Below are 27,443 nucleotides of genomic sequence, written 5' to 3' on the forward strand. Positions count from 1 at the left end.
GTAAATAAAATTCCTAGACAACCTCTACTGGTGGTTATGAAACTCTAGAATAAATTCAACAGTTCTATGGTGGTTTGTAAAACAAACTTTAAGAAAATTTTATTCAAAAGCATTGTACCAAACTTATGCCATTTAATGTAGTACTAGAAATAGGGAAAGTGTTGGTCACCTTATAGAGTGAAGAAGAAATCCTGGAAGAGGAGGAAGCTGTGTTATCACTTAGGTATCTCTTGAGGTGATCCAAGTTGTTAGCAGCGTCTAGCATTGTAGGCCTAGTAGAGAGGGACTCCAGTGTGCATAGAATACCCAATTCAATCAGTTCTCCTATTGCAACATGCCACCTTCTTTCTTGAGGGGACTGGTCTCTTGAAGTTCTCACTAACGAAGAGTTGATAACTTTCTCCGCCCTTCCATAGTAATGACTCTTCACCCAATTGTGCAGGGTTACCTCACCATCAAACATGTCATTTGTTGGTCTTTTTCTAGTTAGCATCTCCAACACTAGAACTCCAAAGCTATAAACATCTCCTTTTGTCGACGTGTTAAATCCGATTCCATATTCTAAATAGACAAAATACGAATAGTGAGGAATGACTCAATTTTCCATTCGTTTTGAAACCTAGAAGTTTTTATGAGGAATGCCTCAATTTACAAATGCTTTTAGCAAAATAGTAGGAGCATAGCAAATGTCTATACCTGGTGCTACATATCCAATAGAACCACATAACATATTATCAGCAGAGATTCCCATGTTATCAACATCCCCTGCATTTTCCACTCTAACGGGCATAACCAAACTTGCAATCCCAAAATCAGAAACCACAGTTGTCATTTCATCGTTGAGAAGAACATTGCTTGGCTTTAGATCACAGTGTATGACTCTAACAGAAGAATAATGATGTAGATATGCCATCCCTTCAGCTATGTCACTACAAATATTAACCATCTTGATGAGAGTTAAATCTGAGGAGTGAACCCAAAATTGTCCCTGGAAGTGGATAAAGACAGCTATCCAGACTCCCATTTGCCATATAAGGAAGAACAAGGGCTTTAAAATCAGGTTGACTACATGCAGTTATAATCCTTATCAGATTCTTGTGGCGAGTCCTTTTCAAAACTTGACATTCTTTGTCAAAACTCTTTGCCGAGTTTCGAGATTGCAAATGGTACACCTTGACTACTATTGCTGTTCCATCTGAAAGAATTCCTTATATATGTGTCCATAGCTACCTGTATCAATTATCGTCTACTCATCAAACCCTGCAGTGGCCTGTGACAATTGTCTATATGTAATTCTTGGGAAATTTTGCTTTAATTCTAGTGTTTTATGCTTCCCTGTTGTTTGAGATTTTGCTAAGGGAATTATAGCTTTGATGTAGCAGAACTTAAGCACACAAAATGTTGCTGATATGCATATGACTGGGATGGATATGATCAGGAATATACGTGAATGAAACCCATGTCGTTTTGGAGAGCAGATGGGCACGTTGACAACTGCCCCACAGAGACCTTGGTTCCCTAAGAACGACATATTTGTTACTAAATCAAAGATACCTCCTGAGGGAATCATACCTTCAAACTCATTGAAGGAGAGATTGATAAAGGTAAGGGTGTAAATTTTGTTAAGGGTTTTTGGGATCATACCATCAATGGATTTCAGGTTCTTTAGATCACCCAGAGAATGTGGAAAGAACCCCTCAAGAGCATTGTGAGATAGATTTGTCTTCCTCAATGATATGCAGCTTGATATCTGAGTGAAAGTGAAGATATTTCTAGTGAATTTGTTTGATGAAAGGTCTATCTCTTGAACATCTTCCAGTTTGCTAAACTCAATTGGCAATGGCCCCTCAAGATGATTATGGGACAGGTTTATAAATATCCTGATTGCATGAATACTTGAAATTTCTGGGGAAAGTCTCCTAGTCAACTTGTTGTAGGATAAGTCTAGCTTGTATAGATCTATGCACTATCCTAAAGTTCACGGTATTGATCCTGAAAGCAAATTGTTATTGAGAAATAGATAATTCAACCGGGCTAAATTTCTGAGACTTTCCGGGATAGGACCATTGAAATTATTGTATGATAGATCAAGCAAACCCAGATGAGGGAGTTGACCTAATACTGCTAGAATTTCACCGGAGAACAGGTTGTGTGATAAGAAAAGCTGCTCTAATTTCGACAACCTACTAATTGTTGACGATATCTTTCCATTAAGATGATTTGAAGTCAAATTTAGAGTCATAAGGTAGGAAAGATTTGCTATACTCGGAGGAATTGATCCGGTGATCTGGTTTTCTTGCAATAACATTTTTGTTATATTAAGTTGGTTGATTGAACTGGGCAATCTTCCTCCGAGGCCCATGCTAACCAACTGAAGCTCAGCTAAGCTTGTGCAATTTTCCAAGGCGGTGAAGAAGGGCTCGAGATTGCTATTGTTGTCATGACTTATCATATTGTTATATGATAATTGGAGATATTTAAGTAAAGACATCTTCCCCAAGATATCCGAAGGCAACTCACTAGAAAGATTATTTGTCCCCACATCCAAATTATACATTGAAGTATTTACCAAAGATGCAGGAAGCTGTCCTACAAACTGATTGTTGTATAAATTGGTGGACCATAGATGTGGATTATTTCCTATTTCTTGTGGAATTTTTCATATGAAAAAGTTGTGGGACAGGTCTAGATTTCTTAGTGAAGTGCAGTTGCAGAAGAAGGAAGGTGGAAGTGCTTCTGTTAAACTGTTTTCTGAAAGAGTTAATGTACGGAGTTTAGAAAGAAGAGCAAAGGACTCTAGTATGGGACCTTGTAAATTGTTCTCATCTAGCTGGAGACAAAGGAGGTGCCTGAGTGGGAAAATTCAGGTGGAATGACTCCAGAAAAGTGATTGTTAAAGAGCTTTAGGACTCGAAGGCCAGTGAGATTTGAAAGAAAGTTGAGAAGGGTCCAGTCAGTCCACAATCTGGTAGAAAAAGTTGAGCTACACAGTGATGGTGTTTGTCACATACGACACCTCTGAAGCTACATACATCAACATCCTCCCCCCGGCCAGTTATCGTACAGTTTGGATTAAATTTTATGGTGCTTTTGAATGCCAGAAGAGGAGCCTTGTCTGTAAGCAAAGAGTGATAAGTGTGGGTGTTATGACCCATAGTTGCTTGACTTGTACTTAGAATCAAATGGAGAAGAATGAAATCTGCTTTAATGAAGAACATCTTGGATAAAATTTTAGGTCCTAGTAATTCCGTTTATAGATAGGTATGTAAAGGAGTGTAATAGTAAGAACTCTAGCAAAAAAGAGGTAGAGGGTATGATTTGTCACTTGCCCTTAGGTGTAGGGACGGAGCCACTTAGGGTTCAGTGGGGACTCATGACCCCACTAAACTTGTAAAATATTGTTAGTTCCCTTCTACTTTATATTTTAACAATATACACCCCTTTATTTTACTTGTAGTCAAGAAAAAAAAAAATCATTGCTTTTGTTGGTTCCCAAATTAACATTTTCATATGTTTTGATTAAATTATTTTCATATGCATTTAAAATAGTGGTATTAATAATTTAATTAGTTTTAAAAACATAATATTGGTATGTTGATAATTTTTTTAAAAAACAAAGCATAAAATAAAACTTAAGGATTAATAAATAACTCTTTTGTTATATGCCATACGATTATATTTACATATTCTCTTAAGTACTTTTACAATTTAAGAATTAAAAATTGCAGGGGCTTAATATTAGTCGGCATTTAGGTGGGCTGTTGTTGGCTGTTGGTTTGGGGACTATGGAATTTGAAAAATGGATGTCTGATGGTATGGAGTATGGACAGGGCTGTGAAATTTTTGAGTCCCTAGTTTTTGGTAGAGTTGGCCTAGTCTTTTTGGTGCTGCAAGGCTTGCTCGAGTTTTTTTTTTTTTTTTTTTTTTGGGCAATGGAGTCAGAGTTCTGCTATTAGATTTGTGGCTGTTGGGTTCATTGTTGCAGGTTGTGTAACCCCCGTACCCCTTTGTTTTCATGTATGTTTGTATATATTTATGCATTGGTATGACTTTTGCATGCTTTCTCGTTTTTTTTTTTTTTATGTTGGATGAATGAAAAAAATTTGTTGCTTGGTTGTGAGAATGCCTTTTTGTAGTACATTTACTATTGGATTGTGTTGGATTGGTAAATTGTATTAGAAGTCATATTGGTTATCGGTTGGTTAACTGTATATCATGCATATGCATAAAATATGTTGAATGGAGTTGTGGTGGAATATTATTTGTGTTGTGATTTCCTAATTTGAGTTGATAAAGAGAAATCCAGTCAATTCACTGGGACTGATTTGTTTGATTGATAAATAGAAGTGTTTTGGTTAACGTGAGGTGTGAAATGGTTTGTGTGGGATGTTCACTCTTGACTTGTTTTTGCAATTATGAAAGTGTAAAAAAATTCAATCACTTGGGTTATAAAGTTAATGTTTAGTGTTTTGTGTGATATTTGGTGGTTAGTTTTGGAAAGGGATGGCTTTTCTATGTTGGTAATTTGCGTTGAGTTGAAATGTTGCTGGGAATGGGTGAAAAGGGGGTGAATTGCAAGTTTTTAGAAGTTTTTGGGGTCTAAGTGAAAAGATTTAATACCTTGGGACATTCTAAAATTTTACAGATTTTGGTGTTGTAGCAGAAGATATTTTTCGCCGGGGCAATGAAGATTCTAGAATTTGGACTAAATTATAAGTTTTGAAAGTTTCTTTGTTATTTTGGGGGTTTAAATACAAATATTCAATCTCTTAGGACCTTACGTAAGGATAATTTGGGGTCCTTTGTGATAAAAATACTGATGTGTTAGGGGGCTTTTAAAAATAGCGTGAAAATTAAAGGGGCAAATTAATATTTGCCACTCACCCAGCTTAAATCCAATTTCAATCGACTGGAAGGAGGAAGAAAAGAAGAAAAAGAGAAAGAGAAAAAGGGAAAGAAGAAAGAAGAAAGAAGAAAGAAAACGGAAGCAAAGGGGAAAAAGGGTGGTTTTGACCCAATTTTCGTTAGGGAATCGGTTTTTGGGTCAAAGGCCTGAGCAAGGTAGATATCGCTACACTGGATTGATATTGCCAACCCAAGTGGGTCGAAGGCTTGAGCGAGGCAGATATCGCTACACTAGATTGATTTTTCCGGCCTAAGGGAGGTCGAAGGCCCAAGCGAGATAGATATCACTAGATAAGATATGTTGTGCTGACCCAAGCGATGCATAGTCTCACTGGGTCAAAGGCTTGAGCGGTGATTGATTCCGTTTAGTAGGATAGATTTAGCATTTAACCCGCGCGATGTTAGATCTTGCCAGGTTGGATGGGTTTACTTCTAGGTACTAGTTGTGGTGAGGATTTTCACATGAAATTGGGAAATGTTTTATGTTTATATGAATTGTTTATGGAATTGGAAATTTATAAATATAAATGTTTTGTTGTATATTAAAATGTTTTCTCTTTTTCCCTCCCTCGCTGAGTATTTCAAGCTCACCCCTATTTTTTTTTATATTTCCCTTCCCCCTCCCATGTCAAGAAGAGGATCGTGTAGAAGAGTGACATTCGCTCGAGGTTGAGCCACACGACTCTATTTTGCCAAGTGTGTAACTGATGGATTTTACTTTTATATTGCAAAGACTTATGTTTTGCTCCATCATGTGCCATTTCATGTTTTATTTTGAATTTGTAAAAATGATATAAAACCTGATACCAAATATTCCTCTTATTTTTGTAAAAGAATTATTGATGTATGTACATAATGATGCAAAGAGGAAAATGTTTTGTGATGATATTTCAGAAAAACAGATTTTTAATGGTTTATAGATTTAACATGGCACATCTCGGTCACCTAAGTCTCATGGTGCGCTCGGAGCTTGTGGGATAGGGAGGGTCGAGACGGGTCATGTCAAGTTAGCTGCTATTGATCGGTTCCCTTACTTGGAGAAGGTGGTGGTTTTGCTTTTGATAGGTCTTTTTTTTTTTTTTTTTTTTTTTTTTTTGTAAAGGCACCCTTTGCTTCCTGGTTATGCTTCGGGTGTGGACTGCATTGTATAGGATTGTGCATCCTAGCCTTGTGTTCTTTTGAGTTTCTACTTTCTACATCTCATGGGTTTTGCTCACGAGCTGTAGTGCTTGAGGTCTTTTCCCCATTTAGGTGTCATTCATTATTCTTTATAAAATTACTAATTACCAAAAAAAATAATTAAGAATTAAAAAAATATATATATATATCAAGTACTTCTAATTTAAACAAACACTTCAACTATATTTTTTTATTCTAAAAAGCTTTTTGTTATCAATCAAACACTACGGTATAAACACATAGATATCTCTTATATAAAGATTTATTAACAAAATTTAATGCATTTAAAAGTTTACTTTTTAAATTTTCAATCTAATTTTTTTTAACGTTTTATTTTATTTTTAAGTTGTCCTATCAGAGCCAAATCCTGGCTCCATCACTAGGTGATTACTGAGTGTGGTTTAGTGAAGTTGGAAAGAGATCTTTTAGGAAGAAATATTCAATGAAGCTATGATTTATGAAGGCAATAAAGTATCTTTTTCAGCTTGATCATGGGTTTGGTAATACGATGAGTAGATTTTCAGGTCAACTTAAATTAAATTCAATGTGATGACACAAGAAACTTTGCAAGAGATAGTAGGCATGCGCAATTTAAATATTAGCTCATAGAACATGCTTCACATGCACACTGACACCAATAGTAACATTTAAGTGCCTTGAGTTAGAGAGAAAAATTAGAGTGTGTGAGAGTTTGAGAGATATTGGGTGTATTTGGGTTTTGGGATTGAGAGTTTAACCAAATTTTGTATACTCCATTTTGTTAGTGAAATTTTTGTTTTATCTTCGCTCGTGGATGTAGACTAAAAAGCCGAACCACGTAAATTATCATGTGTTTTGTGTGTGTTATTATTCTTCCCTTTTTTTTTTCTTGTCGTTAATTATTTTCGTGGGATTGGGTCTATCACAACAAATTGGTATCAGAGCCATAGTCATTCTGATTGAATTTACGATGGCCACTACAGTATCAATAATAAACAAGATCGAGAAGTTTGATGGCAACAACAACAACTTTAGTCTTTGGCAAGTCCATATGAATGCTGTTCTTGTACAATAAGGACTTGATGTTGCTTTAGAAGGAAGGTTGTCAAAACCCGATGACATAACAAATGAAGATTGGGCTAAACAAAAACTTTCTAATACAGACTGGGATAAACTGGATGGAAGAGCCTTGTCAGAGATCTAGTTGAATTTGTCTGATGAAGTTTTGCGAGAATGCCTCGGTGAAAAGACGACGACAGGATTATGGTCAAAATTGGAGAGCATACACATGTGACCAAATCACTCACCAACAGACTTAGTTTGAAGAAATCATTATACACACAACGTATGGCTGAAGTTACGTCTATCTAGTCTCATATTGATGAATTTAATTCAATTATTACATACTTAGAGAGAATTGATGTTAAGATTGATGATGAGGATCAAACCCTATTATTATTATGTTCTTTGTCACCTTCGTACAAACATTTTAGAGACACCATGATTTATGGTAGAGATATAATCTCTACTAAAGATGTTAAAACCAAATTAAAGAATAAGGAAAAGATTGATGGTCAATTAACATCAACTGGTAGCAATGATAATGGTGTTGGTCTAGTTGTTAGAGGGAGAACACATAATAGGAATCCAAATAATGGCAAACACATGTCTCCATCAAGTTCAAAATTTAGAAGTAATAAAATTTGTCATTACTGTCATCAACAAGGGCACATTAAGAAATATTGTTACAAGTTGAAAAATAAAAATAAAAGTGTCGTTGAAAATAAAAAAGTAAAAGAAAAATCTGCTGAAGCTGATACTATTGTAGATGAAAGTGTTTCAAATTTGCTTTTGGAAACTGAGAGTAGTAATGGATCTCAAGATGAATGGATCCTTGATTCGACTTGTTCCTACCATATTTGTCCCAATAGGGAGTGGTTCCCTACATATGAATCAGTTGATGGTGGAATTGTTTTGATGGGGAATAATGTCTCATGCAAAACTGTTGGGATAGGAACAATTTAAATAAAGCTGCATGACTGAGTTATCAGAACCTTGTCGGATGTCAACCATGTTCTTGACTCAAAGAAAAATCTCATCTCTTTGGGTACACTTGATTCAAAAGGGTGCAGGTATATAGCTGAAGGTGGAGTCATGAAGATTAGTAAAGGTGTTATTCTCTTGATGAAAGGGAAGAAAGTTGGTAGTTTAAATTTTTTGTAGGGTGTCACAATCACTACTCATTAGTACATTTGTAGTTTCTTCATCATCAATGTCAGATTCAGACATCACCAAGTTATGGCACATGAGGCTAGGCCATATGAGTGAAAGAAGGATGATAGAATTGAGCAAGAGAAGTATTCTCTGTGGCCAAAGTACCCGAAAAAGGGAATTTTGTGAACACTGTGTCATTGGGAAGCAAGAAAGGGTTAGCTTCAAGACAACCATTCACAAGACCAAAGGAACATTGGATTATATTCATTCAGACCTCTAGGGACCATCTACAACTCCTTCCAAAGGTAAAGGTGCTCGTTATCTACTCATTTTTATTTATGATTTTTCTAGGAAAGTTTGGATGTAATTCTTAAAGCAAATAAGTGAGGTGTTCATAAACTTTAAGCAATGGAAGGCTTTGCTTGAGAAAAAAACTGGAAAGCAGATCAAGAGATTTAGGACTAACAATGGTCTTGAATTTTGTAATGAAGAGTTTAACAAGTTCTATAAGAATCAAGGCATTGTATGACACCACATAGTTGTGAACACACCACAACAAAATGGAGTTGTAGAACGTATGAATAGAACTTTGATTAAGAAGGCTCAATGTTTGTTGTCAAATATAGGTTTGGGTAAAAGTTTTGGGCAGAAGTCGTTAATACCGCATGTTAGTTGGTGAATCGATCTTCTAGCATAGCCATTGAGTGCAAAACATTAAATGAGGTATGGTCTAGTAAATGTGTAGACTATTCTAATTTGAGAATATTTGGTTGTCCTGCTGATGCATTTGTAAATAAAGGAAAGTTAGAGCCAAGAGCCAAGAAGTGCATTTTTCTTGGTTATGAGGATGGTGTAAAAGGATATAGGTTATGGTGTCACTATCCTAAAAATCCTAAATTCCTTATTAGCAGGGATATTACTTTTAATGAGTCTTCCATGTTTCATTCTGGAAAATATTCTCCTAACCATTGTGATGTAGAAAATGAGGCGGAGCTAGAAATTTCAAAATCAACTCTTACTCAACATGTTTCTACTGTTCTTTTTGAATCATCTTCAACTCAGTAGCTCATTGAAGAAATTCAACAAGAAGGAGAACAAGAGTACAACATTGCCAAAGACAAACCAAGAAGAATGATTCAACCACCTAAAAGATTTGTTGAAGCATATATTGTGGCTTATGCTTTGTCAGTGATGGAAGAAAATGGTAAGCCATCATCATATTCAGAAGCTGTCTCTTCAGATAACTCTGCTATGTGGTTAGTGGCTATGAATGAGGAGATAGTCTATTCGCAAGAACAAGACTCGGGAGCTTGTTAAACCGCCTAAAGGAAAGAAGATTGTTGGCTATAAATAGGTCTTCAAGAAAAAGAAAGGTATACACATGGAATAGAAGATGCTCGATACAAGGCACGGTTAGTTGCAAAGGGATACAGTCAAGTACACAGAATTGATTTCAATGACGTATTTACTCTTGTTATGAAGCATAGTTCTATTCATGTCTTGCTTGCTTTAGTTGCTATGCATGATTTAGAATTTGAGAAACTTGATGTTAAAACAACATTTTTGCATGGTAATTTAGAAGAAAAAATTTACATGCATCAACTAGAAGGTTTTGAAATTACGGGAAAGGAAGACCATGTGTGTTTATTAAAAAAGTCTCTATAGTTTGAAATAGTCTCTTAGACAATGGTATAAGAGATTTGATTCCTTTATGGTGAGCATTCAATATTGTAGATCCAAGTATGATAGTTGTGTTTACTTTTGAAAGTTTCCAGATAGTTCGTTTATATATATGCTACTTTATGTTGATGACATGATTGCAGCAAAGAACATGTCAGAGATCAATAATCTGAAAGAACAACTTAATAAAGAATTTGAGATGAAAGATCTCAGTGTAGCAAATAAGATTCTTGGATTGGAGATTCAGTGAGACTGTAAATCTAGGAAGTTGTATTTGTCTTAGAAGAAATTTGTTGAGAAGGTCTTGGAGCGTTTTGGCATGAAAAATGCCAAGCCAGTTTCTACTCCTCTTGCTTCACATTTTAGACTCTCAGCTACTTTATTCCCTCAAATTGATGAGGAGAAAGAGTACATGTCACATGTTCCCTACTCAAAAGCAGTTGGTAGCATCTTGTATGCTATGATATGCACTCATCCAGATATTTCACATGCAGTCAATGTTGTGAGTAGGTGCATGTCTTGTCTTGGTAAAGTCCATTAGCAAGCTATGAAATGGATCCTTAGGTATTTGATAGGCACTTCAAATATTTGTCTGGAGTTCAAGAAAATATGACAATACTTTAGTTGGATATGTTGATTCTGACTATGCTCTGATCGAAGAAGGTCACTCGCCGGATATGTGTTTACACTTGGAGGTTGTGCAGTTAGTTGGAATGCTACTTTGCAGGCTATAGTTTCATTGTGTACAACAGAGGCAGAATATATGGCAGCAACTGTAGCAGTTACAGAGGCTATTTGGCTTAAAGCTTATATAGTGAACTCAACATGGATCTTAGAATAACTATCATTTATTGTGATAGCCAAAGTGTTATTTACTTGACTAAAAATCAAATATACCATGAAAGGACAAAGCATATTGATGTTCGATATGACTTCATTCTAGACATTATCATCGATGGTATTGTTCAAGTTTTGAAGATTAATACCACATATAATCCAGTTAACATGATGACAAAATCTTTACCAGTTGTCAAGTTCAAACATTGTTTGGACTTGATTGGCATTTATGACTAGTAAATCCTTCAAGAAAATTGGCGAAGATAATCGAAAAAGTTAAATATGGAGTTTGATCCTATTTAAGCCAAGGTGGAGATTTGGCTCAAATAGTTATTGAATAGTCAAAGATTTTGTTCACACAAGACTTTGTGACATGGAAATTAAATGCCATGCACTTTTTCACCAGGTTTACACGTCTTTCTCTTGATGAAAGATGAACTTTTTTGGTGGTAATAATTGCCACCGAATTGGAAGCAAAATTTTAGCATCATGTCTCCTAGCATGTCAAAATTCTCATGCTTATTTGATGGCTTCATAATTTTCCATGCCAGATTTTGTACCGAAAATCTTGACAAGTTTTGGCCTTCCTTTCACTATAAATACGCCTGCATTTTGAGGGGAAAAGATCAACACACATTTTAGAAAAGCTTGAGTTAGAGAGAAAAATTAGAGTGTGTAAGAGTGTGAGAGATATTGGATGTATTTGGGTTTGGGGATTGAGAGTTTTACCAAAATTTGGATACCCCATTTTGTTAGTAAAATTCTTCTTTTATCTTCTCCCATTGATCGATGTAGGCTAAAAAACCGAACCGCATAAATTATCATGCGTTTTGTGTGTGCTATTATTCTTTCCTGTTTTTTTCTTCCCACTAATTATTTTGGTGGGATTAAGTCTGTCATAACAAAGGTGATTACGCTCCACATCCAAATTATACATTGAGGTATTAATTAAAGATGCAGGAAGTTGTCCTCTTACTTGATTGTTGTATAAATTGAGGGTCCATAGTTGCGGACAATTTCCAACTTCTGGAATTTTTCCTGTAAAAATGTTGTCGGCTAGATCTATCTTTCCCAGTGTAGTGCAGTCGTAGAAGAAAGAAAGTGAAATTGTTCCTGTCAAAATTGTTACGGCCAACATCATTAGACTGAGATTAGAAAGAAGGGCAAATGTCTCTGGTATTGGATCATGTAAATTGTTCTGACGTATAATCAAATAGTGCAGGTGCCTAAGTTGCGAAAATTCAGTTGGAATGATTCCAAACAAATGATTGTCCCTGAGCATTAAAAATCGAAGGCCAGTGAGATTTGAGAGAAAGGGTGAGAGAGGGCCTACCAGTCCACATCCAGATAATTTAAGTCGAGATACACGGTGATGGTGATTGTTGCATGTGACACCAGTGAATTTGCATACATCAACTGCCTTCTTCCAGTTTAGCTAATGAACCATTTGGATCAAATACCATGGTGCTTTTGAACGCCAGAAGAGCAGCCTTGTCTGTAAGTAAAGAATGATGAGTATGGCTGCGCTGACATGTAGTTGCATTTGCATGACCTACAATTAAAATCAAATGTTGGAGAAGTATAAAAATTGCATTAATAGAGATCATCTTCGATAAACTGTAATAGCCTTGTAATAATTATTATATGAAAGCTTACTGTCTTGATGTGGCTGATAGTAAATATATAGAAGTTAAAGAGTATAGAAGAGTGCAAAGATTCAGCGTAGTGATTGGGTGGAAATAGGTCTGTTTGGAAGACAAATTCAGTGTAGGTATGAACCGGTAGATTTTTCAAGTCAAATTAAACGGTTGAAGAGAAATGCTGACTGGTTAGCAGTTTTTGGTGACTTCTGACATACCTTCTAGGCACAACCTTTTTTCAAGTCTTTTTTAAGAAAAATAAAAAATTTGTCAAACAACACAATCAAGCTTTTTTTCTTTACGTCTATAACACGTTTAGACCTTCTCTTCTACAGTTTTACTTTTAAACACAAAGTCATTCATTCACTAGTAATAAACATTGAAGTGTCAAAGACGTTTAGCATAAGCACGACGAAGTTTGCAAAAAAAAAAAAAACTCATCCGTGAAGTCTAAGTAGTTGGGTGTGACTAAGATTAAGATCAATTTAGCCAACTTCTGTTAAAATAAATAAAATTTGAGTGGACAAAAGAACAGAGAAATAACTAAGAAGTTTTCACTTTTCAGTGTGATGGTCTCATAGCTTGAGATGGAGTTATGAAGACTTGGTAGGAAAAACTCTAAAATCAGGTTTTTTTTTCTTTTCTTTTCATTTTTTATTCCTATCTCGCACTTTGAGTTGATTATGACATAAAAAATGAATGTTTTCCTTTCCTTTAACTTTGCTTATATATTGAGATTTTTTTGGGCAAATTGTGTCATCATCAACTTTCAATTTTATATTTTTATGCTACAACCCACTTCAGCAAATGAACTGAATATTGCAGTCTAAAATTATAGTTCCTTTTGACAAAATGTTTTAAGAGTTTTATACGTTTTTATTGTGCAGACTTGAATTTGGGTAGACTCGTGAAGCCTGCAAATTGACTTAAAAAAATCAATCTGTTACTTATGAAGGTTTTGAGGTAATTCAGATTATACTTCTATTGAGTCGCGCATTGGACTTAAGAAGGTGAATGGGTTACTCCATCAAACAGTCTAGTGTCTTTTTTCAGAAACTTATAACTAATATATATGGGACAAAACCAAACTACAAACTCCAAAATGTGATGACTTTAGTTGTTTTGACAATAAGATTGCATCCACAAAAATAAATTTTGTGTATATCCTTTGTTACTTGATGTCATTGAGTATTCAAGTCTTTTTGAGTCTGTCCTTTAAAATTGGAAGTATAATTTTCCGAGAAAACAGATTGATTTAGAAACTGCAACGCAGTTAATGTCTTGTGGCTAGCTAATGAACACATGATGCTTTCTTTTGCCTAATCTCCTATACTATGCTTTTGTGATTGCTTTACTAACTTAATATTTTGCGTTTCAGTTACAACATTTTTAAGTTGATGTAGCATTGTTCTCTATGTTCATACACTGCCATTATTGTTGCCTTCATTGCTGTGGTTGTTTGTTTTCTCTTGCCTTGCCATTTTCATGAACCTTTACTTATTACATTCATTAATTTCTTACTGTGAAAAAGAAATGCCCTCAAAGAAAACAGTACTTATAGTAAGTTGTGAATCTAGCTATAGGTGATAAAAGGTATATGGCACAATATGCTATACGATTTTTACTTTGAGCAGAGCAGTGCTTTTTACCTCATTTCCCTTTCTATCAATGTTATCTATTTGGTTATTTGTAGAAAGGCATCAGCTGCCCATTTGCATTTAATTACAAGTGAACCCTGAATTTAAGCTTAATTAAGCCCAGTGGTTGTCAGTTGTCATCATATGTGTTGGAGTTGTCGACTACTTCAGTATTAATGGGTAACGGAGATGCACTCGGGGGTCCCGCTACCCGGTCAGCGGGCGGGTGCCGGGCTCCTCGATGAGCAGGCGAGGCTCGCGGGGGCCCGTAGGCGGTTTTGGACTTTTTCATGTATAACCACTGTAGGATTTCTTTTAAGTTACTAATTCCTTTTTGAGTTGGGCTTAGAAATAGGGATCCTTGTAAAACTATGTTTAATCTCTTAAACCTAGTATATAAACATACTTTTCTCTTATTATGAGTGTGAGAGCAATTCATTCATTGTAAACAAGAGAGGTGAGGCATAATGCAATAATATTGACTCAGCTGGACGTAACCCACATTGGGTGAACCAGGGTAAATCGCGCGTATTATTTTCTTTGTTTACTGTTTGTTTTATTTTACTATTATATTTTGTTCCTGTTGTTGTCTCTATTTCGTTCAATATGCATCATTAGAGCCCAAGTGGAAGGTGAACTATGCCACTTCATCTATGAATATTTTATTTTATACATTTTGGACAAGGTGAATTATATCCTGAGAACAAAGAGAGGGACAAAGGCATAAGGATTTAGTTGGTTCTTTTTGGTTATTTTGGAACTTTTCTCGGCCTTTTAGATTTGAAAGCAGATGTAGTTTAATTTTTCAAATGTGTTTATTTGTCTGATTGTTAGTTTGTCTTCTTCATCTGTCGATCAAATACAGAGTTCTAGGCTGTAGGCTATTAGCAGGACACCATGATATATTATTGATATTGACTATAAGTACAAGAATGCAAAAGTAATGTGCTAACCTTTGACATTAACATAAGTACAAAACATGGCGAGCTGTTAGTCATCTCCTAGAGTGGAAGAATAAATTCCAAGAAAGGAGGAAAATGTGTCACCACTTAGGTATCTCTTGAGGCGATCCAAGTCATCAGCTGCATCTATATTGTAGGCCTTGTGAGGGGGATTCTTGCGTGCATAGAATACCCTTCGATCAATTCTCCTATTGCAACATGCCACATTCTTCTTTCTTCGGAGGACTGGTCTCTAGAAGCTCTCACCAACGAGGGGTCGATAACTTTTTCCATTCTTCCATGGAAGTGAGTCTTCACCCATTTGTGCAGGCTTAGCTCACCACCAGACATGTTGTCTGTTGGTCTTTTTCTAGTCACCATCTCAAGGACTAGGATTCCAAAGCTGTAAACATCTCTTTTGTCGACGTGTTAGATCCAAATCCATATTCTGCACATGAAAATTCAAACATGACTTCACTAATTTGCTTTTCCAAGGAAAAATTGAAAATATAAGAAAGTGCATTGATTGTTGATTAAATTTACCCTGATATATGAGGCTTGTGCAAATATTATTGTGTGAATTTGATGCCATGTGTTAATATTGAACATTTGGTGGGTTCATATTGTGTGCCTCATCAATTGAGAAAATGAATCCAAAATGTGCAAAATATTGATGTTTGTATGAGTTAAAACTTCTCAATTGACACTATTTCAGTTGAAGACATTGTTTTCCTTCTGTATGGTTTCTGAGGCAGAAAGAAAGGAGGCGTTTGTACCTGGTGCTATGTATCCTATAGATCCACGTAACATATTAGCAGTCGAGCTTCCCATCTTGTCAATGTCCCCAGCATTTTCCACTCCAACTGGCGTAATCAACCTGGAAATCCCAAAATCAGAAACCAGAGCTGTCATTCATCGATGAGAAGAACATTGCTTGGCTTAAGATCACAGTTTGACTCCACAGGAGAAGGTGATGAAGATAGGCCATTCCTTCACTTATCACTACAAATATTCTATTCACTCTCTCGATGAGAGACAAGTCTGAGTCAACCCCTAACTGTCCCCGATAAAGACGGCTATCCAAGCTTCTATTTTCCATATAAGGAAGAAGAGTGCCTTAATCAGGTAGACTAATGCGGTTATAATCCTTATTAGATTTCTGTGGCGAATCCTCTTTAAAACTTGAAATTCTCTGTTAAACTCTTTGCGGGATTCAGATTGCAAATTCAAAACTTGACTGCTACTGCTCTTCCCTGAAAGAATTCCTTATAAACACGTCCATAGCTTCCTGTCCCATTAGCATCTCTCATCAAACTCTCTTGGTGGCCTTGACGGCTCTCTGTAATAATTCTTGGGAAATTTCTTCAACTACCGGTGTCTTCTGCCTTCTTATCGTTTCAGATTTTGCTGAGATCAAAATTTTGATGAGGTCGAACTAAATTTACAACTTTGCTGTAAGGAGTGCTGTATGCAGATGACTGAGATGAATATGTCATACTATGTGAATGAAACCAATGCCGCCTTTGAGAGCAATGGCATCTCAAACTGCGCCACAAGACGGATTGCCTAGAATGACATATGTGTACTGAATCAAATGCCACTGAGGGAATCTACCTTCAAACTGTTGAAAGAAAGATTGATGAAGTAAGGCCCTTACGTAAGATATATTTAAACCATTTCAATTTTATAAGATATTCAAAAAAAAAAAAAAAAAACTTTATACAAAATTTGGCCTCCATTTTTTGGGCCCTAGCAGGTGCCTCACCTGCCTACCTTAAGCCGGCCTGGGTAAGGGTTACATTTTGCTGAGGCTTGTTGGTCTATACGGATAAGTGATTTCTGAAACCGAGTGATACCAGGTTCTCAGATCACCCGAGAATGTGGAAGCTTTCCCCAAGAGCATTGGTGAGATAGATTTAACAACGTCAATGCAATGCAGCTTGATATCTGAGTTGAAGATATTTCCGTGAATTTGTTTGATGAAAGGTCTATCTCTTGAACATTTCCAGTTTGCTAAACTCAATTGGCAATGGCCCCTCGAGATGATTATGGGAGAGGTTTAGAAATTTCTGATTGCATGTAATACCCGAATTTCTGGGGAAGTCTCCCAGTCAACCTGTTGTAGGATAAGTCTAGCTGTACAGATCTATGCACGCCTAAAGTTCGCGGTGATTGATCCCGAAAGCAAATGTTGTTGAGAAACAGATAATTCAACCGAACTAAATTCCGAGACTTTCCGGATAGGACCACTGAAATTATTGTATGATGATCAAGCAAACCCAGATGAGAGTTGACCTAATACTGCTGGAATTTCATCGGAGAACAGTTTGTGTGATAAGAAAAGCTCGCCAATTTCGACAACCTACAATGGTTGACGATATCTTTCCTTCAGATGATTTGAAGTCAAATTTAGAGTCATAAGGTAGGAAAGATTTGCTATACTCGGAGGAATTGATCCGGTGATCTGGTTTTCTTGCAATAACATTTGTTATATTAAGTTGGCTGATTGAACTGGGCATCTTCTCCGAGGCCCATGCTAACCAACTGAAGCCGGCTAAGCTTGTGCAATTTCCAGGCGGTGAAGAAGGCTCGAGATTGCTGTTGTTGTCATGACTTATCATATTGTTATGATAATTGGAGATATTTAAATAAGACAGCTTCCCCAAGATATCCGAAGCCAACTCACCAGAAAGATTATTTGTCCCCACATCCAAATTAACTTGAAGTATTTACCAAAGATGCAGGAACTGTCCTAAAACTGATTGTTGTATAAATTGAGGGACCATAGATGTGGACTATTCCTATTCTTGTGGAATTTTTCCAGTGAAAAAGTTGGGGACAGTCTAATTCCTAGTGAAGTGCAGTTGCGGAAGAAGGAAGGTGGAAGTGCTTCTGTAAACTGTTTTCTGAAAGAGTTAATGTACGGAGTTTAAAGAAGAGCAAAGGACTCTGGTATCGGCCTTGTAAATGTTCTCATCTAGTGGAGACAAAGGAGGTGCCTGAGTGCGAAAATTCAGGTGGAATGACTCCGGAAAAGTGATTGTAAAGAGCTTTAGACTCGAAGCCAGTGAGATTTGAAAAAAGGGTGAGAAGGTCCGTCAGTCCACAATCTGGTAAAAAAGTTGAGCTAACACGGTGATGGTGTTTGTCCGCATCTGACACCTCGAAGCTGCATACATCAACATCGTCCCCAGCCAGCTATCGTACAATTTGGATCAAATTTTATGGTGCTTTTGACGCCAGAAGGCAGCCTTGTCTGTAAGCAACGAGTGGTGAGTATGACGGTCATGACCCATCATAGTTGCTTGACCTGTACTTAGAATGAAACGGAGAAGTACGAAAACTGCTTTAATCAAGAACATCTTGCATAAAATTTAAGAGATCGGAGCGTATAGGAGTATAACAGCAAGAACTCTAGCGAAAAAGAGGGAAAGGCTACGATTTGTCTACAGGTGATTACTTTTGGAGTTTGGTTTCATTGAAGCTGGAAACCTATCTTTTGGGAAGAGAAAATCAGTGCGGGCTATGATATATGTAGACAATAAAGTACTTTTTTCAGCTGGATCATGGGTTTGGAACTCTGATGAGTGGTTTTTTAGGTCAACTTAAATTAATGTCCATGAGATCGATGACAAAAAAAACTTTGCAAGAGATCGTAGGCATGCGCAATTTAAATATTAGCTCATAGAACATGCTTCACATGCACACTCACACCGCCAGTAAAATTAAGTGCTTTAGTTATACTTCAACTTGTGCCATAGTCATTGGGTTTGGATAGTTTTTTGAATTGTTTATGTTCTGTGGTTTCTACTGAAAAAATTTGTCCAGGGTCAAATTGTACACCGACGGATGAGTTTGATTGGTGAACAGTCAATGTTGTTTGTGACACCATACTGCTTGAAGTCTTGAAGATCTCCATGAATGGTTGGGACAGCTGCAGAATCAATGGTGGGGTTTCTTTTCATATAAAAAAAAAAGATAATTTAATTAAAACTATCTCTTCTGTTTATAGTTTTATCTCAATCAACTTTCTCATCCCACTTCATGGTTAATATCTTATCTCTACTGTTTACAGAACGTGCAGATTTGTGCAGTGTCCTAGCGATCAAGGTATTGATCCTGAAAGCATATTGTTGTTAAGAAAGCGTTGATGAACCTGAACCAAATTTCCTTGACTTTGCAGGATTTAATCAGAGAAATTATCGTAAGATAGATCAAGCAGTATCAGCTGAGCGAGTTTGCCTATAGCAACTAGAATTTTTACAAGGTTTTTAAGATTTCCATTATGTATAGATGAATTGATCCAGTGTTGTTTACTTGCAGTAAAATCTGTCTTAAATTATGCCTGCCAACTCTAGCTCTTGTAACTCATTACAATTTTCGAGNTACACATTTTGTAACTGATGAAATAAGTTTATAATCTGCCATTGTTCTTACCGATATAAATAGAGCCGGCTGTAGCACAGGCGCTATATGCGAGGCATAGAGCTAAAGATATCAAGTTGATGTGCCTGAGAGAGTGGAAGGATGGGATTTGAGCTAAAATAAGCATAAGACATCCAAATATGATCACGAATTCATATAGCTTGATGGTGCCATTCGGTTCTACCAGTAAGTAAATGGCCTGCCAAAAAAGGAAGAACAAGTTTAAAAAGCATAGTATAATTCTGATTAAACAGTAAATGGGTAGAAATTGAATGTTATTTATAATGATAATGAAACTTAACCTTGATGCATTGTCCTCCCAGAAGAGTGCATGCTACAACAGCACCATAGCACACCATGAACTGAATTGGACCAACAAAATATCGACCCCAATTTGGCCCTGCAAAAATCCAGTTTGTGTATTCAAGTTGGGTAACATTTTGGATTTGTTGAATAGTAAAACAAGGATGCTTCTGTATCAAGTCATGTTTCAGTATGAATGATAAATTAAATTGTTTTGAATAAAAATAATATGTTTGGATAAGTGTTTGTGGGATTGTATATATTGTTCATTTGAACTATTGGCTTGATTGGTTGAAATATAGTGGTTATCTTTAAAAAGTATAGAGAGGAATAACTGTTGAGAGAGAGTTTGGAAACACAAATAGTTTTTGGGTTATATAATATAATTTCTCAAAAATCAGAAAAAAAAAGTGCCCATTTGGATTATTTACACTTTAATACAATTATTTATAATTTTTTTGGGGGTAAATGGTAATTATATAAAGAATAAAGAATTACACCTAAAGAGGAAAAACTGCCCAGCACCCCAACCCTAGGATAAGAACGGGGACGGGATGTCTCAAAAAAACAAAAGAGGCTAAGGATGTACAATCCTTTACAAATCAGCTATTTCTCCCTAAACAAAGTAAATTTCAGTAACTTTCCTGTGTGTTTGAGAGGTCTCTAAAATGATGGAAACTTTTGTGTTTGCTTGCAAAACTTCACAAATTACAAGCAAACAAGTGTTAAGTTACAAATTACAAAGAGTGCTTCATTTTGCAAATTCTCCTGTACCACCTTCTTCTAATTATAACTTACCAACTGACAGATTCATGTTCAGATTGTAACAATTAAACTGTAATATTTACCATTCATCTTTGTCCTCTAGTACTAGACAGCATCATGAACATTCAATATAGTAATGTCAAACCTTACTGTTCATCTTAAAAAATCAGTGTCATTATTTATATTTGAATAGCTTCTATACATATATCTTCTGTGTTTTCCAATTTGATGAGATAGTGTTATGTTGGACACCACTTACAACAGAGGATGTTGACAAAACCAGAAGTTGGTACTCTAGTCTCTAGAAACCATTTTAGTTGACATTTTATTTTTTTTATCTTCAAGAACATCATGTGATCTTGAATTTTGACACAGAAATTTTCCCATTATGATTGGAAAGTGAAATTGGAGCTTGTGTGATTTATCACAATCATTTGTTATTCCTTTCACCTTATTATATTCTTCAAGACTTTACCATCTGAAATATATGCATATATATCCTGCAATTTCTGCTAATTGTGGATGATAATTGAAGTTGCATAACTCTGTGTTTGTCATCACTTTGTTTTATTTTAATAAATTCCCTCGTATTGTCGAGGTCAAGCGAAAATAGAAATTACAAAATTATTGGCTGCCCATTTGCAACTCAATATAGAATATGGCAGTCATTCTCATGGCACACATTCACCCACTTAGGCTGGAATGATTGTGTTCCCACAATCATTCCAGCCTAAGTGGAAGCTGCACTAAACCACATATGAATATTTAAATTTTAAGGAGAATAGATATTATTTCATTGAAGCCAAAAGCCTTGACTTGTTTGATCCTTTATAGTTACTTTGTATTGTGATGTTTCTGTTGAAAGCAAAAGCAATTATATCTTTTTAGATACGTAAATGAAGTGTTTTGGACCTTAGGCTGTTTAGCATAAGCAAGGATTTTGACTTGGCAATGTGCATAATTTTCGTTGTCGTTTGAGTTTGTCGCATATAATGTCCAGACAATTTATGCTGCTTATTCTGATGTCTAGAGTAACATCATCAAGCTTTACAAAATGTGAATGCGAAAGTAATTTAGATAACCAATGGAAACATAATGTATATACAAGAAATATCGGCGAGCTGTTAGTCATCGCCTAGTGTAGAAGAAGAAATGCCGAGAGAAGAGGCAAATGTGGCTGTGGTGTCGCCGCTAAGGTATCTCTTGAGGCGATCCAAGTCATCGGCAGCATCAAGCATTGTAGGTCTAGTAGAAGGAGACTCTTGTGTGCAAAGAATTCCCAATTCAATCAATTCTCCTATTGCAACATCCCACATTCTTTTCACTTCAGGGAACTGATCCCTTGAAGCTCTCACCAATGAAGAATCAACAACTTTTTCCATCCTTCCATGGTAGTGACTTTTCACCCATCTGTGCATGCTTAATCCACTGACAAACATTTCATCTGTTGGTCTTTTTCTAGTCACCATTTCGAGGACTAGAACTCCGAAGCTGTAAACATCTCCTTTTGTCGATGTGTTTGATCCAAATCCGTATTCTGAACAGATAAAATACATATAATAACTTTTCTGTTAGAAACAAAGTACAAAACTTGAATTACAATGACTGCAGAAAATGAGATGGTACCAGGTGCTATGTATCCAATGGAACCACATAACATATTAGCAGTAGAGTTTCCCATGTTCTCAACCATTGCAGCATTTCCTACACCGCCTGTCATCACCAATCTTGCAATTCCGAAATCGGAAACCAAAGCTGTCAGTTCATCATTGAGAAGAACGTTGCTCGGCTTTAGATCACAATGTATGACTCTAACAGGAGAATGATGATGCAAATAGGCCATCCCTTCAGCTATGTCACTGCAAATATTCACCCTCTGAGTCAGAGTCAAATCTGAGGAGCCTGAACCCAAACTTGATCCTGAATGTGGATACAAACGGCTGTCCAAGCTCCCATTCGCCATATATGGAAGAACAAGCGCCTTAAAATCTGGTAGACTACAAGCTGTTATGATCCTTATCAGGTTCCGGTGGCGAATCCTCTTTAAAACTTGGCATTCTCTGTTGAAACTCTTTGTCGAATTTCCAGATTGCAAATGTAAGACCTTGACTGCTATTGTTGTTCCATCCGGAAGAGCTCCCTTATAAACGCGCCCATAGCTACCTGTTCCAACAAGTCTCTGCTCATCAAATCCTCCAGTGGCCTCTGAGAGTTCTCTGTATGTAATTCTTGGGAAGTTATGAATCAAATCCAGTGTTGTTTGCTTTCTTCTCCTTTCAGATTTTACAGCTTGAGAGGAAATCATTACTTTAATTTGTCGGTACCCAATGACACAACATATTGTTGACAAGAATGAAGATATGCTTATGACTATGAGGAATATAATCAGGAACATCTGTGAATGAAACCAATGTCGCTTTTGAGAGCAAATAGGCATGCCTGGAACCTTCCCACAAAGATGCCGGTTGCCTAAGAATGACATATTTGTTACTGACTCAAAGATGCCTCCAGAGGGAATCATACCTTCAAACTCATTAAAGGAAAAATTGATGAAGGTAAGGGTGTGAACCTTGTTGAGGCTAACTGGGATCTTTCCAGATAAATGGTTTCCCGAAAGATCAATCGATTCGAGGTTCTTGAAATCACGTAGAGTATCCGGAAGGTGCCCCTCAAGAGAATTTTGGGACAAATTTATCATCCTCAAAGCAATGCAGTTTGATATCTGAGGGAAGATATTACCAGTAAAATTGTTTGAAGAAAGGTCTATATCTTGAACATTTTCCAGCTTGCTAAGCTCAATTGGCAGTGGCCCTTCAAGTTGATTATGTGAGAGGTTTAGAAATATTCTGATTTCTCTTATACCTGAAATTTCTGGTGGAATGCTCCCTGTCAACTTGTTGTAGGACAAGTCTAGCTTGTAGAGATCTGTGCACTGTCCTAGTGTTTTCGGTATTGAACCTGAAAGGAGGTTGTCGTTGAGAAACAGAGAGTTCACTTGGACTAAATTTCCTAGACTTGCAGGAATTTCACCAGAGAAATTATTGAAAGCAAGATCAAGCAGACCCAAGTGAGGTAGGTGGCCTAATGCTGCAGGAATTTCTCCAGAAAACAAGTTGAATGATAAGAAAAGCTGCTCCAATCTCGACAGCCGACTAATCTCTGCCGGAATACTTCCATTTAGCTGATTCGATGTCAAATTCAGAGATATCAGATAGGCATTGTTCCCTATACCCGGAGGAATTGATCCTGTGATCTTGTTTTCTTGCAGTAACAAATTTGTTAAATTAAGTCTGCCAATAGAGTTAGGCAATGTTCCTCCAATTCCCATGCCAGCCAATTCAAGCTCAGTTAACTTGGTGCAATTTTCCAGGGCGCCGAAGAAGGGGCCAAGGTTGGTGTTGTTATCATGACTACTCATATTATTGAAAGATAAATGAAGATGTTCAAGTGTATGCAACTTCCCAAAAATTTCTGAAGGCAAAACACCAGAAAGATAATTATACTCCACATCCAAACTAGCCATTGAAGTATTGATTAAAGATTCAGGAAGCTGTCCTGTAAACTGATTGTTGTATAAATTCAGGTTCCAAAGCTTTGGACAGTTTCCTATTTCCTGAGGAATTTTTCCTGAGAAAAAGTTGCGAGATAAGTCTACATTTTTAAGAGTAGTACAGTTTGAAAAGAAGGAAGGTGGAAGTGTGCCTGTTAAATTGTTATCATTAATCATTAATAAAGTGAGTTTAGAAAAAAGGGCAAAGGACTCTGGGATTGAGCCCTGTAAATTGTTCCCATCAAGCTGGAGAAAATGCAGGTTTCTGAGGTTGGAGAAATCAGATGGGATGATACCAAAAAAGTAATTATCGTAAAGCAGTAGCTTTCGAAGGCCTGTCAGATTCGAGAGAAAGGGCGAGAGAGGTCCAACTAGTCCACATTCTGCAAGGACAAGTCGAACTACGCGGTGCTTGGGTTTGTCGCAGAAGACACCGGCGAAGTTGCAGACATCTCCTGACTCTTCCCAGTTAGCCAGTGTTGAATTTGGATCCAATGTTATGGCTCTTTTGAACGCCATTAGAGCAGCCTTGTCTGTGACCAACGAGTGGTGAAAATGTTTGTGATGGGCTAAACTTGCATACCCGGAACTTAAAACCAAATGCCGAAGAAAAAGAAGCCAAAATACTTTGATGAACACCATGTTATGAACCTGAAAAAGGCCTAATGATGAAACTTATTTGAAAAACTACTTTGTTCTTCTGCTTTCATGATAATTGCTAGTGTTAGAAATTTTGAAAGAGGGAGAGAGGAAGAGGGTAGAATGATGAATTGTTCAATGTGGTTAATGTAGTGAAGGTGGAAAAAAAGATCTATGAAGAAGATAAATTCAATGCAGGGAATAATTTTTTAGGGGAACAAGATATGATTTTGAGATTTAATTTCTTCCATGATGGGGATGCAACTAGGATGAGTAGATATTCAACTCAACTTAAAGTAATGCTGTGGCAGAGGATGATACGAGGAATGTTGGAAGAGATTGGTGGATTGTATTGGTATCTTCTTTTTTAGTAGGGCATGCGCAAATTAATTACATAAATCTAAGCTCATTCAAACAGTCTATCACAAACAGACGCAAATATTCTTCTAGTGTTCACACTATATAACTGAATTAGTACTGAAAAGCCTTTTATGTTTTGAGCGTATCTGTTTTTCATAGAGTAAGCGATTTTTTCCACCCAAGGTTTGCCTTAAGGACACTTTCCCACCAAAAAGTTTCAAACTATCACTTTCCTATCTAAAGTTTATATTCCATTATACCCAAAATACACTTCACTTTTGCAATCGACATTCGGCAAGTTACTAGGAGCCAGCGTGAGAGGGGTTTTTTAGAGTGGAGGTCGTGGATCAAATGCTTGTGACCGATTAAATATTCATCACTAAAAAAAGCCAAAAATCAACTAAGAATAGAAATCATAACTTTACGGTAGTCGGCAATCGACTAGAAATTAGATACTGAAGAGAGAGAGGTTTTGCAGAGAAGAGACCGAAGGTTCAAATGATGGAGACGAAAAAAAATTTGCCACCAGAATCGGCTTTGGGTAGTAAAGGAATATTAACTTTGGGTGAGAAAATAATATTTTGAAACTTTTTGGGTGAGAAAGTGCTTTAAGGCAAACCTTGGGTGGGAAAAAGTTGTTTACTAGTTATTCATATGTCACTCTAATAAAATTTGGTCATTTATGTATTTATACTTAAAACATCTCATTTATCATGATTCTTATCACGATTCATAATTTTAATATATATATATATATATAGACACACAAACACATTATGTTGTATTACAATAGACAATTAGAAAACAATTATTTTCTACTTAGGTGTGGGATGCAATTTTTTTTTTTTTTTTTTTTTAATAACCGAGGGTGTCTGGGGTAACTTACGCTCACCTCAATTAGTCACGCAGGACTTTGGAACTACCGATCAAGTAAGAACTCTAGTGACTACCCCTATTAGTAACAAAGAAGAAACTCAAATTCACAACCTCTTGAGTAATATACCCAAAAGTCCCTATTGAACCACCTAGAGGTAATTGTGGCATGCAAATTTTTTATTAAATAGTTTAGGGTTTAGGGCAACATGATGTATAAAAAACTTTTTTCGTTTTCAAGAATTAATATTAGATTCGTAATGAGATTGGGAGCGTAAAATATTTGTAATAATGAAATATATATTTATAACATTGAACATGTGGATATTTAGACTTGCAACATCGATGGACTGTGACAAGTAACAATTTGACGAATCTTATTTTTAATATGTTGCAAATTTATGTTTAAGATTACAAAATTTATATGTGCAAAATGTAATGGTAATACTTATTTTTATATGATCACAGTGAATCCATCCATATGATAAAGAAAATAATAATTCTTTTTAAAATGAAAAAATATTTTTTATTGAATGAAGAAATGTATAAGATAGTAATATTCTTATTTGATATTGATTAGGTAATTGAAACTCTTGAGAGAATGAAGTTGACATCTTAATATTATTATTGCGGTATAAAGTTTAGCGTTTGAGGAATTGTCGTTGACATTTAATCAATTTTTATTGAATGGTTGTTATCCAATTGAAATGTTGAGTGTTGATAGTCAATTGGGGGCAGTGTTTGATGGCCCCTCCTCTCACAGTGATTTCTCTGTACATGTGGAGAATATTTAATGAATTTGTGGTTTTCTTTTTATTTGTTTTAGATTTTATTAATGAAGAAAATCTTTGGAATTGAGTTATTCTTTTTCTTTTTTATGATTGAAGGTGTTTGGGTCAATTTACACATCCTCAACTAATTCTTCGGAACTCTGAAACTATCGGGGTGATAAGAATTACAATAGTTACCATATTAACAACTAAGAAGAGATTCGAACTTAAGATCTCTTGAGTAATACACCTAAAAGTTTTTATTGAATCATTCAATCACTTAGAGATAGTTGTTATTGGTTTTCTTTTTCTCATGAAAATTGAATAGACTAATGCAAGGACAAAGCTAAATTTAGAAAAGAAAATAAATAAATAAATGATCAAAGAAAGAATGGAGATATATTTTACTCTAAAGTGGTGTTGTAAATTACCCAACGACATATAAATATAAAAAAGTTGGACTATATTCACCTCCAAATGTTATTTTTAAGTAAATACTATTATTATAATTTCAAAACTTAAATTTAATAATTAATTTAATTTCATAATTAAAATAACAATCCACTATGTCCCAATAAAATATCGAATATATATAATATTTAATTTAACTTCATTAGTAAATGTTCATCTCCCTTTATCACATTAGGCGATAAAAATTTTGTTGTTGAATCGTATGTATCAGCAACGGTAGTATTTCATATTAGTGAAAAATAAATAAATAAATAAATCTTCCAAAAATTTCAGAT

The 27,443-nt window shown here is 35.9% G+C and overlaps 1 protein-coding gene and 2 pseudogenes across 1 annotated transcript; all 3 read right to left on the reverse strand.

Moving 5' to 3' along the window:
- Positions 1 to 103: 103 nt before the first annotated feature.
- Positions 104 to 12,401, reverse strand: LOC116134700 (annotated as a pseudogene).
- Positions 12,402 to 15,061: 2,660 nt separating this feature from the next.
- On the reverse strand, positions 15,062 to 16,322 carry LOC116134701 (annotated as a pseudogene).
- Positions 16,323 to 21,562: 5,240 nt separating this feature from the next.
- On the reverse strand, positions 21,563 to 24,821 carry LOC116134673 (putative leucine-rich repeat receptor-like serine/threonine-protein kinase At2g24130). The gene is made up of 2 exons (XM_031420348.1): positions 22,132 to 24,821; positions 21,563 to 22,042 (listed from the first exon to the last, which is right to left on the reverse strand). The coding sequence occupies exons 1-2, from the start codon at positions 24,695 to 24,697 to the stop codon at positions 21,630 to 21,632; spliced, it is 2,979 nt and encodes a 992-aa protein (XP_031276208.1). The 5' UTR covers positions 24,698 to 24,821; the 3' UTR covers positions 21,563 to 21,629.
- Positions 24,822 to 27,443: the final 2,622 nt, after the last annotated feature.

This window comes from Pistacia vera, unplaced genomic scaffold (genome assembly GCF_008641045.1).
Source record: "Pistacia vera cultivar Batoury unplaced genomic scaffold, PisVer_v2 Contig290, whole genome shotgun sequence".
NCBI classification, from domain to species: Eukaryota; Viridiplantae; Streptophyta; class Magnoliopsida; order Sapindales; family Anacardiaceae; genus Pistacia; species Pistacia vera.

Bases quoted from the DNA above. Each gene is read 5' to 3' on its own strand.
- LOC116134673 (XM_031420348.1), bottom strand. From the start codon at position 24,697: ATGGTGTTCATCAAAGTATTTTGGCTTCTTTTTCTTCGGCATTTGGTT. The intron at 22,043-22,131 runs GTACCATCTCAT...TTATCTGTTCAG, and splicing joins CATTGGATACATAGCACCTG to AATACGGATTTGGATCAAAC.